The sequence below is a fragment of the Pseudophryne corroboree genome, chromosome 10 (assembly GCF_028390025.1).
Source record: "Pseudophryne corroboree isolate aPseCor3 chromosome 10, aPseCor3.hap2, whole genome shotgun sequence".
Taxonomy (NCBI): domain Eukaryota; kingdom Metazoa; phylum Chordata; class Amphibia; order Anura; family Myobatrachidae; genus Pseudophryne; species Pseudophryne corroboree.
Window position 1 is genome coordinate 81,403,147 of NC_086453.1, and position 15,263 is coordinate 81,418,409.

The window sequence follows — 15,263 nt, forward strand, 5'->3', positions numbered from 1 at the left end:
AGAGTGCGGATGACTCTGCAGCACCGAATGAGCAAACACAAGGTCCTCCTCAGCCAGGGTATCAAACTTGTAGAATTTTGCAAAAGTGTTTGAACCCGACCAAGTAGCTGCTCGGCAAAGCTGTAATGCCGAGACCCCTCGGGCAGCCGCCCAAGAAGAGCCCACCTTCCTTGTGGAATGGGTTTTTACTAATTTTGGAGGCGGCAATCTAGCCGCAAAATGAGCCTGCTGAATCGTGTTACAGATCCAGCGAGCAATAGTTTGCTTTGAAGCAGGAGCACCCAGCTTGTTGGATGCATACAGGATAACAACAACTCAGTTTTCCTGACTCCAGCCGTTCTGGCTACATAAACCTTCAAAGCCCTGACTACCTCTAGTAACTTGGCATCCTCCAAGTCACGAGTAGCCGCAGGCACCACAATAGGTTGGTTCAAATGAAAAGATGACACCACTTTTGGCAGAAATTGCGGACGAGTCCGTAATTCTGCCCTGTCCATATGGAAAACCAGATAGGGGCTTTTATGTGACAAAGCTGCCAATTCTGACACACGCCTAGCCAAAGCTAAGGCCAACAGCATGACCACCTTCCACGTGAGATATTTTAACTCCACGGTTTTAAGTGGCTCAAACCAGTGTGATTTCAGGAAACTCAACACCACGTTAAGATCCCAAGGTGCCACTGGTGGCACAAAAGGGGCTGAATATGCAGCACTCCCTTTACAAACGTCTGAACTTCAGAAAGAGAAGCCAGTTCCTTTTGAAAGAAAATGGATAGGGCTGAAATCTGGACCTCAATGGACCCCAATTTTAAGCCCAAAGTCCCTCCTGACTGTAGGAAGTGAAGGAAACGGCCCAGCTGGAATTCCTCCGTAGGGGCATTCCTGGCCTTACATCAAGCAACATATTTTCGCCATATACGGTGATAATGCTTAGCCGTCACGTCCTTCCTAGCCTTTATTAGCGTAGGAATAACCTCATCCGGAATGCCTTTTTCTGCTAGGATCCGGCGTTCAACCACCATGCCGTCAAACGCAGCCGCGGTAAGTCTTGGAACAGACAGGGCCCCTGTTGCAACAGATCCTGTCTGAGAGGCAAAGGCCATGGGTCCTCTGTGAGCATTTCTTGCAATTCCGGATACCAAGTCCTTCTTGGCCAAACCGGAACAATGAGTATTGTTCTCACTTCTCTTTTTCTTACGATTCTCAGCACCTTGGGTATGAGAGGAAGAGGAGGAAATACATAAACCGACTGGAACACCCACGGTGTCACTAGTGCGTCCACAGCTATCGCCTGAGGGTCTCTTGACCTGGCGCAATACATTTGTAGCTTTTTGTTTGAGGCGGGATGCCATCATGTCCACCTGTGGCAGTTCCCAACGACTTGTAATCTGTGTGAAGACTTCTTGATGAAGTCCCCACTCTCCCGGGTGGAGGTTGTGCCTGCTGAGGAAGTCTGCTTCACAGTTGTCAACTCCCGGAATGAACACTGCTAACAGTGCTTTTACGTGATTATCCGCCCCGCGAAGAATTCTGGTGGCTTCCGCCATCGCCACCCTGCTCCTTGTGCCGCCTTGGCGGTTTACATGAGCCACTGCGGTGATGTTGCCTGCCTGAATCAGCACCGGTTGGTAGCGAAGCAGAGGCTCTACTTGACTTAGGGCGTTGTATATGGCCCTTAGTTCCAGGATATTGATGTGCAGACAAGCCTCCTGACTTGACCACAGACCCTGGAAATTTCTTCCCTGTGTGACTGCCCCCCACCCTCGGAGGCTTGCATCCGTGGTCACCAGGACCCAGTACTGAATGCCGAACCTGCGACCCTCGATAAGGTGAGCACTCTGCAGCCACCACAGAAGAGACACCCTGGCCCTGGGGGATAGGGTGATCAGCCGCTGCATCTGAAGATGCGATCCGGACCACCTGTCCAACAGATCCCACTGACAGGTCCTCGCATGGAACCTGCCGAAGGGAATGGCTTCGTATGACGCCACCATCTTTCCCAGGACTCGCGTGCATTGATGCACCGACACCTGTTATGGTTTTAAGAGGCCTCTGACCAGAGTCACGAGCTCCTGAGCCTTCTCCGCCGGGAGAAAAACCTTCTTCTGGTCTGTGTCCAGAATCATTCCCAAGAAGGGCAGACGCGTCGTAGGAATCAGCTGCGACTTTGGAATATTCAGAACCCAGCCGTGCTGTTGCAACACCTCCCGAGAGTGTGCTACGCTGATCAGCAACTGCTCTCTGGACCTCGCCTTTAAGAGGAGATCGTCCTAGTATGGGATAATTGTAACTCCTTGCTTTCGCAGAAGCATCATCATTTCTGCCATTACCTTGGTAAATATTCTCGGTGCCGTGGACAGACCAAACGGCAACGACTGGAATGGGTAATGACAATCCTGTACCACAAATCTGAGGTACGCCTGATGAGGTGGATAAATGGGGACATGAAGGTATGCATCCTTTATGTCCCGAGACACCATATAATCCCCCCCTTCCAGGCTTGCGATGACCGCTCTGAGCGATTCCCTCTTGAACTTGAACCTTTTCAGGTATATGTTCAGGAATTTTAAATTCAATATGGGTCTGACCGAACCGTCCGGTTTCGGTACTACAAACATGGTCGAATAATAACCCTTTCCCTGTTGAAGGAGGGGAACCTTGACCACCACCTGCTGAAGATACAATTTGTGAATTGCAGTTAACACAGTTTCCCTCTCGTGGGGGGAAGCCGGCAGGGCCGTCGGTGAGGGGGCATCTTCCCAAAGTCCAGCTTGCATCCCTGAGACACAATATCTATTGCCCAGGGACCTAACAAGGAGTGAACCCACTTGTGGCTGAACTTACGCAGGCGTGCCCCCACCGGGCCTAGCTCCGCCTGTGGAGCCCCAGCGACCTGCGGTGGATTTTTGTAGAGGCCGGGGAGGACTTCTGTTCCTGGGACCTAGCTGTGTTGTGCAGCTTCTTTCCTCTGCCCCCGCCTCTGGCAAGAAAGGACGCACCTCGGACTTTCTTGTTTCTTTGTTCTAAAGGCTGCATTTGATAATGTCGCGCTTTCCTAGGCTGTGCCGGAATATAAGGCAAAACAACAGAATTACCAGCTATAGCTGTGGAGACCAGGTCCGAGAACCCTTCTCCACACAATCCTCAGCCTTCCATATGCCTCTTAAGTCGGCATCATCTGTCCATTGCATATTCTACAGGACACGTCAAGCAGAAATCGACATATCTTTGTCTCTAGGACCCAGTACACTCATGTCTCTTTGGGCATGTTTTATATATATATATATATATATATATATATATATATATATATATATAAAAATCTCTTAAGACAGCATCTTTTATATACATATATATATATATATATATATATATATACATATATCTATATATATCTACAAACTAGGGTCTCAATCTCTGCTGATAAGGTACCTGTCCACTCTGCCCCAGCGCTATAAACCCATGCCGACACAATCGCCGGTCTGAGTAGTGTACCAGAATGTGCACGCTATCTGCAGGATCCCTGAGAATAGCTGTTACGACAGGTTACCTTTTGGGCAAACGTGACACCCTAGGGGAAGATTCCCATCATATCCTGGCCCTAGTGGGGAAAGGATACTGCCTGAGAATTCCTTGTGGGAAACTGCAGTCTCTTGTCTGGAGATTCCCGCTCTTTTTCCTCATGAGAGGAGGGAAATTTACCTCAGCTTTCTTCCCCTTAAACATGTGTACCCTTGTGTCAGGGACAGATGAGTCATCAGTGATATGCAAATCATCTTTTATTACAATAATCATATATTGAATCCTTTTCTGCCATTTTGGCTGTAACTTTGCATTATCGTAGTCGACACTGGAGTCAATCTCCGTGTCGACATCAGTGTTTATTATTTTGGTTAGTGAGCATTGAGAGACACTGAAGGTCTCTGCGACAGAGGGACAGACATGGGTAGATTTCCTGTCTGTTCTCTAATCTTTTGTGCAATAAATTCACCTCAGTACTTAATTACACATATCCAACAGGTGTCACACGTACCGACACACCACACACACCAGGGTTGCTCTATTTGAAGACAGTTCCCCCACAAGGCCCTTTGGAGAGACAGAGAGAAAGTATGCCAGCACACACCCCAGCACTATATGACCCAGGAATCACACAGTAACGTAGTGTTAACCCAGTAGCTGCTGTATATATTGTTTTTACGCCAAATTTATGTGCCCCCCCTCTCTTTTCACCCTCTTCTATCGTGCTTCTGCAGGGGAGAGCCTGGGGAGCTTCCTCTCAGCGGAGCTGTGGAGAGAAAATGGCGCTGGTGAGTTCTGAGGAAGAAGCCCCGCCCCCTCAGCGGCGGGCTTCTGTCCCGCGATTTTGTGTAAAATTAATGGCGGGGGCTCATGCATATATACAGTGCCCAGCTGTATATATGCTCTATTTTGCCAGGAGGTACTCAATTGTTGCCCAGGGCGCCCCCCCCTGCGCCCTGCACCCTACAGTGACCGGAGTGTGTGGGTTAGTGTGGGAGCAATGGCGCACAGCTGCAGTGCTGTGCGCTACCTCATATGAAGACATGAGTCTTCTGCCGCCGATTTTGATGTCTTCTTGCTTCACTCGCCGGCTTCTGTCTTCTGGCTCTGCGAGGGGGACGGCGGCGCGGCTCCGGGAACGGACGACCAAGGTTGAGTTCCTGTGTTCGATCCCTCTGGAGCTAATGGTGTCCAGTAGCCTAAGAAGCGCAACCTATCTGCAGTTAGTAGGTTTGCTTCTCTCCCCTCAGTCCCACGTAGCAGAGAGTCTGTTGCCAGCAGATCTCTCTGAAAATAAAAAATCCTAATAAAATACTTTCTTATTAGCAAGCTCAGGAGAGCTCACTAAAGTGCACCCAGCTCTGACCGGGCACAGATTCTAACTGAGGTCTGGAGGAGGGACATAGAGGGAGGAGCCAGTGCACACCAGTAGTCCTAATTTTTTCTTAGAGTGCCCTGTCTCCTGCGGAGCCCGTCTATTCCACATATATATAGTGCTTCATTGTTGTACCTATATTGCACTAGACTACTGTGCCCCCCCCCCTCGTTTTACACTGTGAGCTGCTCAGTGTTTTGGCGGGGCCAGCGTCTCTGTGAGGAGAAAATGGCGCTAGATAGAGTTGTGAGGGCTAAGCCACGCCCCCTTATTGGCGCGCTTCAGTCCCGCTAGTTTTTCACATTTTTATACTGGCGGGGGTCTGTATACAGTGCCTATGCACTGTATACTTCTTTGCCAGGATATATATATGAGGTATAATTGCTGCCCAGGGCGCCCCCCCCTGCGCCTTGCACCCGTGTAGTGCCGCTTGTGTGTGGGAGCAATGGCGCGCAGCGCGACCGCTGCGCGCTACCTCAGAGACACTGAAGTCTTCTGCCGTCACTGAAGTCTTCTGATCTTCTCATACTCACCCGGCTTCTGTCTTCTGGCTCTGTGAGGGGGGTGACGGCGCGGCTCCGGGAACGAGCAGTTAGGCAAACCAAGTGATCAGACCCTCTGGAGCTAATGATGTCCAGTAGTCTAAGAAGCAGAGCCTTGAAACTCACAGAAGTAGGTCTGCTTCTCTCCCCTCAGTCCCACGATGCAGGGAGCCTGTTGCCAGGAGTGCTCCCTGAAAACAATAAACCTAAAAAAGTATTTTCTTAGAGAAACTCAGGAGAGCTTCCCTGGTGTGTTTCCAGTCTCACTGGGCACAGAGTCTAACTGGAGTCTGGAGGAGGGGCATAGAGGGAGGAGCCAGTTCACACCCATTCAAAGTCTTATAGTGTGCCCATGTCTCCTGCGGATCCCGTCTATACCCCATGGTCCATTTGGAGTCCCCAGCATCCTCTAGGATGTATGAGAAATGTTATATTGTGATAGGCAAGCTTCATTCCCGCACGTTGAAAGATGGGTTATATGGTTTTGCAAGAAAAGGGGAATATTTGAGTCATCAAATCCAAAGTCAAATTTGAAATGTTTTCGAATCCACCAGTTGGTTTTGCAGAGACAGATTTCATGACCCTTCTCTGATCGGTGGTACGCTAGATTACTGAATGATGGCAATTATTACAACACTATATCAGTGATTTTTATGTGAATTTGGCTTGTATAGTCTCTTTCCCACGATACGACGGAATTGATTTGTTAAACCTATGTCCCTCCCTTCTTTCTTGTGTGGGTGCCTGGTTCTCCCCCATTTTTCATCTCCATTAATACTTGCATTTGGTTGATGATTCCCTATACCTGTTGTTTCACTACATGTTAGGTTTTAACAAGGAATGGATCGTGCTTTGCACTGGAATAATATCACTGTCACATTTCCATAACGACATGCTGTACTTCCTGACATTACAAGTGGACTTGTAACTAGGGGCCTAAGTCAGATCTGATCGCCGGGCTGCGGTTTTTGCTGTCCTGCGATCAGATAGTCGCCGCCTACAGGGGGAGTTTATTTTCGCTGTGCAAGTGTGCGTTCCTATGTGTTGCAGACCTGCACAAAAATCAGTGTGTGCAGTCTCTGCGCAGCCCAGGACTTACTTATCCAGTGCAATTGATTCCTGCTGATTGGGGCCGGAGCTGACGTCAGATACCCTCCCTGAAAACACTTGTGCCCACCTTCGTTGTTCTGGACACTCCCTGAAAGTGGTCAGTTGCCACCCACAAATGGCCTCTTCCTGCCAATCACCTTTGCGAACGCCCGTGCGAATGGATCCTTCGCACCATCCCGTCGCTGACCGGCGATGCTCGTTGTAGCTGTCCGACAAGCCTGCGCATTGCGGTGCATACGCATGCGCAGTTCGGATCTGATCGCCCGCTTTGTGAAAACGCACAACAGCTATCAGAATCTGAATTAGGCCCTAGTTCTGCTTTTATTGAAATGTGAATTGTCTATTTAGATTTTCCTCTATATCTCATATTTGCCTGTTACGTTTCTTGCTAAGCTGTGGCCAGGTAATAAAATGATGTGGAAAAAACACAGAAGTGTTTGCTCACCTGTTCTCTGCATATCTTCCACAGGATGAACCTGCACGGTGTATAAGCTTTTATTCAGGTCCCGGTTGACTAGCAAGAGACTACAATAAGACAAACATATAGTACGTAAGGCAGCAGTGATGCAAGAAAAAAGCACAGTAGTTTCCAATTCTTCATATACCCAATAGTAACCCCTTGATCAGACATTATACAAGTTCTCGCTTCTAAAACACCTGGACAGAGGCTGCACAAACACATTACAGAACCGGTTTTTAAAGAATATATATGTAATTACGCAATATCTCTCCTTACTGGATATATTGTGCAGACAAGATAAGGTTTATGCTATTGGGAATAGTTTCCAATGTTTCCAATGCAGTCAATGGCTACGTTGATAGTGACAACTTACAGTAGTAAAACTGCAGATAAATATTATCACGTCATACCGGAAAGATTGTAAAACAATACAATATAATGAACTCATAAAACCAGACATCTGAATAACCCCCATGGACCCTGCATATGCTAAGTCACCCAGACTGGCCCCGCTAAACTTACCCATTGTCTGGCCCTCCTCTTCTGTCTCCGATGATTGGTGGGAAATATTGGGGGCTTCCACTGTGCATGACTGAGACGGGACAGGTCATCGTAGATTATTATATAGATAGTATGTACTATAGCTAAGCAAACGCTGATGAAAATGACAAGCTGTCTGATGAATGTACTCTGCAAGCCTTCCTCTGATGGAGCAGATTATCTAGTTAGAATACACTGGAAGAAGACCTGTAAATTGTCAAATGAAACTCACATATATGTAGTGTGTGATACGGTTCCGGTATGAAAGATAGATAGTGTCTAGTTAGACAGTCAATAGATAGACACCATATGTTAGACAGACATTAGGTCGACAGGGTCAAAAGGTCGACAGGGTCAAAAGGTCGACATGAAAATGGTCGACATGAAAAAGGTAGACACCATGTTTTTTGCATTTTTGTGGTTTGTGTGGATAGTTTTGTCATCTGGGACCCCCAATTGTAGAAAGGCATACCCTCGCGGGGCTCGCTTCGCTCACCACGCTTCGGGCACGGTGGCTCGCTGCGCTCGCCACAAGGTTTATAACCAACTCTATGCCGACATGGATAGAGAAAGTATGAAATAATCCAAAAACATGTTACATTAAAAAAGCACATTTGTCTATCTTTTTTTATGTCGACCTTTTGACCTGTCGACCTTTTGACCCTGTCGACCTAATGTCTGTCTAATATATGGTGTCTATCTATTGACTGTCTAACTAGACACTGTCTATCTACTAAACGGATAGGGTGTGATACAGGGGCGTACATACAAGAGGCAATGGAAGGCATCCTGACTTCCTCCACTGCTCTAGGATCTGCTTTATCAGTGAATGAATAAGCTAGCATGTGCCACGGCCCCCCATGTATCTGATTGGTGGAACAATAACCTAGTTTTATGATCAAAGCAGCTTATGAGGAATCTTTTTGCAGTATATGAAATAGAGCATTCTGTTGTAAAAGCACATTCACCCTTATCTTCAGACAGTACATTACTTCCGCATGTTGTTTTAACCACTTAACTGGCTAATATTTTTTCTAAACACCTCTCAGAAATTGTCGAGTTTTTTAATGACTGAATTAGGTTAAGAACGTTTATTTCAAACACATCCAACATGATTTTATTTATTATTATTAATAATAATAATAAGAATTTACTTACCGATAATTCTATTTCTCATAGTCCGTAGTGGATGCTGGGGACTCCGAAAGGACCATGGGGAATAGCGGCTCCGCAGGAGACTGGGCACAAAGTAAAAGCTTTAGGACTAGCTGGTGTGCACTGGCTCCTCCCCCTATGACCCTCCTCCAAGCCTCAGTTAGGATACTGTGCCCGGACGAGCGTACACAATAAGGAAGGATTTTGAATCCCGGGTAAGACTCATACCAGCCACACCAATCACACCGTACAACTTGTGATCTGAACCCAGTTAACAGCATGATAACAGAGGAGCCTCTGAAAAGATGGCTCACAACAACAATAACCCGATTTTTGTAACAATAACTATGTACAAGTAATGCAGACAATCCGCACTTGGGATGGGCGCCCAGCATCCACTACGGACTATGAGAAATAGAATTATCGGTAAGTAAATTCTTATTTTCTCTAACGTCCTAGTGGATGCTGGGGACTCCGAAAGGACCATGGGGATTATACCAAAGCTCCCAAACGGGCGGGAGAGTGCGGATGACTCTGCAGCACCGAATGAGAGAACTCCAGGTCCTCCTCAGCCAGGGTATCAAATTTGTAGAATTTAGCAAACGTGTTTGCCCCTGACCAAGTAGCAGCTCGGCAAAGTTGTAAAGCCGAGACCCCTCGGGCAGCCGCCCAAGATGAGCCCACTTTCCGTGTGGAATGGGCTTTTATAGATTTTGGCTGTGGCAGGCCTGCCACAGAATGTGCAAGCTGAATTGTACTACAAATCCAACGAGCAATCGTCTGCTTAGAAGCAGGAGCACCCAGCTTGTTGGGTGCATACAGGATAAACAGCGAGTCAGATTTTCTGACTCCAGCCGTCCTGGAAACATATATTTTCAGGGCCCTGACTACGTCCAGCAACTTGGAATCCTCCAAGTCCCTAGTAGCCGCAGGCACCACAATAGGTTGGTTTAAGTGAAATGCTGAAACCACCTTAGGGAGAAATTGAGGACGAGTCCTCAATTCTGCCCTGTCCGTATGAAAAATTAGGTAAGGGCTTTTATAGGATAAAGCCGCCAATTCTGATACACGCCTGGCTGAAGCCAGGGCTAACAGCATTACCACTTTCCATGTGAGATATTTCAAGTCCACAGTGGTGAGTGGTTCAAACCAATGTGATTTTAGGAATCCCAACACTACATTGAGATCCCAAGGTGCCACTGGAGGCACAAAAGGAGGCTGTATATGCAGTACTCCCTTGACAAACGTCTGAACTTCAGGAACAGAAGCTAGTTCTTTTTGGAAGAATATCGACAGGGCCGAAATTTGAACCTTAATGGACCCTAATTTGAGGCCCATAGACAGTCCTGTTTGCAGGAAATGCAGGAATCGACCCAGTTGAAATTCCTCCGTAGGGGCCTTCCTGGCCTCGCACCACGCAACATATTTACGCCAAATACGGTGATAATGTTGTACTGTTACATCCTTCCTGGCTTTGATCAGGGTAGGGATGACTTCATCCGGAATGCCTTTTTCCTTCAGGATCCGGCGTTCAACCGCCATGCCGTCAAACGCAGCCGCGGTAAGTCTTGGAACAGACATGGTCCCTGCTGGAGCAGGTCCTGTCTTAGAGGTAGAGGCCACGGGTCTTCCGTGAGCATCTCTTGAATTTCCGGGTACCAAGTCCTTCTTGGCCAATCCGGAGCCACGAGTATAGTCTTTACTCCTCTCCTTCTTATGATTCTCAGTACTTTTGGTATGAGAGGAAGAGGAGGGAACACATACACTGACCGGTACACCCACGGTGTTACCAGAGCGTCCACAGCTATTGCCTGAGGGTCCCTTGACCTGGAGCAATATCTGTCCAGTTTTTTTGTTGAGGCGAGACGCCATCATGTCCACCTTTGGTTTTTCCCAACGGTTTACAATCATGTGGAAGACTTCTGGGTGAAGTCCCCACTCCCCCGGGTGAAGATCGTGTCTGCTGAGGAAGTCTGCTTCCCAGTTGTCCACTCCCGGAATGAACACTGCTGACAGTGCTATCACATGATTTTCCGCCCAGCGAAGAATCCTTGTCACTTCCGTCATTGCCCTCCTGCTTCTTGTGCCGCCCTGTCTGTTTACGTGGGCGACTGCCGTGATGTTGTCCGACTGGATCAATACTGGCTGACCCTGAAGCAGAGGCCTTGCCTGAATTAGGGCATTGTAAATGGCCCTTAGTTCCAGGATATTTATGTGAAGTGACGTTTCCATGCTTGACCACAAGCCCTGGAAATTTTTTCCCTGTGTGACTGCTCCCCAGCCTCTCAGGCTGGCATCCGTGGTCACCAGGACCCAATCCTGAATGCCGAATCTGCGGCCCTCTAGGAGATGAGCACTCTGTAACCATCACAGGAGAGACACCCTTGTCCTTGGAGACAGGGTTATCCGCTGATGCATTTGAAGATGCGATCCGGACCATTTGTCTAGCAGATCCAACTGAAAAGTTCTTGCGTGGAATCTGCCGAATGGAATCGCTTCGTAAGAAGCCACCATCTTTCCCAGGACCCTTGTGCACTGATGCACTGACACCTGGCCTGGTCTTAGGAGTTTCCTGACTAGGTCGGATAACTCCCTGGCTTTCTCTTCCGGGAGAAACACCTTTTACTGTACTGTGTCCAGAATCATCCCTAGGAACAGCAGACGTGTCGTCGGAATCAGCTGCGATTTTGGAATATTTAGAATCCATCCGTGCTGTCGTAGTACTATTTGAGATAGTGCTACTCCGACCTCTAACTGTTCTCTGGACCGTGCCCTTATCAGGAGATCGTCCAAGTAAGGGATAATTAAGACGCCTTTTCTTCGAAGAAGAATCATCATTTCGGCCATTACCTTGGTAAAGACCCGGGGTGCCGTGGACAATCCAAACGGCAGCGTCTGAAACTGATAGTGACAGTTCTGTACCACAAACCTGAGGTACCCTTGGTGAGAAGGGCAAATTGGGACATGGAGGTAAGCATCCTTGATGTCCAGAGACACCATGTAGTCCCCTTCTTCCAGGTTCGCTATCACTGCTCTGAGTGACTCCATCTTGAACTTGAACCTTTTTATGTAAGTGTTCAAGGCTTTCAGATTTAAAATGGGTCTCACCGAGCCGTCCGGCTTCGGTACCACAAACAGCGTGGAGTAATACCCCTTTCCCTGTTGTAGGAGGGGTACCTTGATTATCACTTGCTGGGAATACAGCTTGTGAATGGCTTCCAATACCGCCTCCCTGTCGGGGGTAGACGTTGGTAAAGCAGACTTCAGGAACCGGCGAGGGGGAGACGTCTCGAATTCCAATTTGTACCCCTGAGATACTACCTGCAGGATCCAGGGGTCCACTTGCGAGTGAGCCCACTGCGCGCTGAAATTCTTGAGACGGGCCCCCACGGTGCCTGAGTCCGCTTGTAAGGCCCCAGCGTCATGCTGAGGACTTGGCAGAAGCGGGGGAGGGCTTCTGGTCGTGGGAAGAAGCTGTCTGTTGCAGTCTTTTTCCCCTTCCTCTGCCCCGGGGCAGATATGAGTGGCCTTTTGCCCGCTTGCCCTTATGGGGACGAAAGGACTGAGCCTGAAAAGGCGGTATCTTTTTCTGCTGCGAGGTGACTTGGGGTAAAAAGGTGGATTTCCCAGCCGTTGCCGTGGCCACCAGGTCCGATAGACCGCCCCCAAATAACTCCTCCCCTTTATACGGCAATACTTCCATATGCCGTTTGGAATCCGCATCCCCTGACCACTGTCGCGTCCATAATCCTCTTCTGGCAGAAATGGACATCGCACTTACTCTTGATGCCAGAGTGCAAATGTCTCTCTGTGCATCTCGCATATATAGGAATGCATCCTTTAAATGCTCTATAGTCAATAATATATTGTCCCTGTCCAGGGTATCAATATTTTCAGTCAGGGAATCCGACCAAGCCACCCCAGCACTGCACATCCAGGCTGAGGCGATTGCTGGTCGCAGTATAACACCAGTATGTGTGTATATACTTTTAAGGATATTTTCCAGCCTCCTATCTGCTGGCTCCTTAAGGGCGGCCGTTTCTGGAGACGGTAACGCCACTTGTTTTGATAAGCGTGTGAGCGCCTTATCCACCCTAGGGGGTGTTTCCCAACGAGCCCTAACCTCTGGTGGGAAGGGATATAGTGCCAATAATTTTTTAGAAATTAGCAGTTTTTTGTCGGGGGTAACCCACGCTTCATCACACACTTCATTCAATTCATCTGATTCAGGAAAAACTACGGGTAGTTTTTTCACACCCCACATAATACCCCTTTTTGTGGTACTTGCAGTATCAGATGTGCAAAACCTCCTTCATTGCCGTGATCATGTAACGTGTGGCCCTACTGGAAAATAAGTTTGTTTCTTCACCGTCGACACTGGAGTCAGTGTCTGTGTCTGGGTCCGTGTCAACCCACTGAGGTAACGGGCGTTTAATAGCCCCTGACGGTGTTTGAGACGCCTGGACAGGCACTAACTGAGCTGCCGGCTGTCTCATGTCGTCAACAGTTTTCTGTAACGTGCCGACACTGTCACGTAATTCCTTAATTACGGCCATCCATTCAGGTGTCGACTCCCTAGGGGGTGACATCACCATTATAGGCAATTGCTCCGCCTCCACATCATTTTCCTCCTCATACATGTCGACACACACGTACCGACACCCAGCACACACACAGGGAATGCTCTGATAGAGGACAGGACCCACTTAGCCCCTTGGGGAGACAGAGGGAGAGTTTGCCAGCACACACCAGAGCGCTATATATGTATAGGGACAACCTTACAATAAGTGTCTATCCCTTATAGCTGCTTATATCTGTTATTTTGCCAAATAAGTGCCCCCCTCTCTTTTTTACCCTGTTTCTGTAGTTGCAGGATGCAGGGGAGATTCTGGGAGCCTTCCTACCAGCGGAGCTGTGTGGGAAAAATGGCGCTGTGTGCTGAGGAGATAGGCCCCGCCCCCTTCACGGCGGGCTCTTCTCCCGCTTTTTTCTGGAAAACTGGCAGGGGTTAAATACATCCATATAGCCCAGGAGCTATATGTGATGTATTTTTTTGCCAAATAAGGTAAATTCATTGCTTCCCAGGGCGCCCCCCCCCAGCGTCCTGCACCCTCAGTGACCGAAGTGTGCTGAGAGCAATGGCGCACAGCTGCAGTGCTGTGCGCTACCTTATGAAGACAGGAAAGTCTTCTGCCGCCGATTTATGGACCTCTTCTTGCTTCAGCATCTGTAAGGGGGCCGGCGGCGCGGCTCCGGGACCCATCCATGGCTGGGCCTGTGATCGTCCCTCTGGAGCTAATGTCCAGTAGTCTAAGAAGCCCAATCCACTCTGCACGCAGGTGAGTTCGCTTCTTCTCCCCTTAGTCCCTCGATGCAGTGAGCCTGTTGCCAGCAGGTCTCACTGAAAATAAAAAACCTATTTAAACTTTTACTCTAAGCAGCTCAGGAGAGCCCCTAGATTGCACCCTTCTCGTTCGGGCACAAAATCTTAACTGAGGCTTGGAGGAGGGTCATAGGGGGAGGAGCCAGTGCACACCAGCTAGTCCTAAAGCTTTTACTTTGTGCCCAGTCTCCTGCGGAGCCGCTATTCCCCATGGTCCTTTCGGAGTCCCCAGCATCCACTAGGACGTTAGAGAAAATAATAATAATACACAGTTTAAACATCTATGGCTGATGTATCAGTCCATCGATGATCAGAACATCAAGACCATCACATCTTTACATTTCTACAGTTGGCTGCTAATCTCTGTAGCCATCAGATGAACACAGGGAAGGTGAGGGATGTTTATTATAAACTGGGAGCAAGATCGGGAGCGATGGACCCGGCAGGGGCTGACACCGGCAAGGCCAGCAGCAAAAGAGCAACGGTGGGGTGGTAGTTTGAGAGAGGCATTTCTGTATTCGGCAGCATGGCATCGCTAGTGGCATCCCCAGGTTAAGCTGCATTTACAGACTACGGGGGATGTCGCCAACGACCTGTGGGAGCACGCATTGCTAGCAATGTAGTGGGTACACACTGGACGATTATAAGAATTTGTCATAATCGGGACATTCATTTAAAATGTCTAGTGTGTACCCGGCTTTACATTTCCACAGTTGGCCTCTAATCTCTGCAGTCACAGGGTGGGGGGCTGGCGCTGGGATACCCGACCAGCAGTGATCATCTGCATGGCAGGCAGTGGGGGGACGGAACCAGGAAGGAGAGGGGCCGGGAGATCCCTCTAAGATTGGCAGCTGCTGGCAGATTATCAAAAACAGAGTACACCGCAACTGGGGCAAGAATGTACAAAAATCTCCCGTAGCAACACTCAGTCCAGAAAGGGGCATCAGAAGAACTGCAGCAGTAAAGCAGTAAGCAAAACTGTGCCGGTAATTCCTGTGACCAGTTTTGCCTTCTCCTGCAGAGACTATCTTTGTGATTGCTACTGGAGCATCCCCCAATGCCCCTGTGTGTATTCAATATATCACATGTGGTGTTTTCATGTTTTAAAGTGCAGCTCCTCATCAGGTATTATAACTATGACTTATAGGCAACCAGAGCAACACTACAAGCATCAAAG

At 48.6% G+C, this 15,263-nt stretch overlaps 1 protein-coding gene across 4 annotated transcripts in view; it reads right to left on the reverse strand.

Annotated features, from left to right (window-relative positions):
• Nucleotides 1-15,263, reverse strand: part of FUZ (fuzzy planar cell polarity protein) — a 322,221-nt gene that overhangs the window by 84,778 nt on the left and 222,180 nt on the right. For all 4 annotated transcript variants that reach the window (XM_063942537.1, XM_063942538.1, XM_063942536.1 and 1 more), the window contains one exon: nt 6,994-7,073. In XM_063942537.1, coding sequence (XP_063798607.1) covers nt 6,994-7,073 — 80 coding nt within the window. The remainder of the gene's footprint in view (nt 1-6,993; nt 7,074-15,263) is intronic.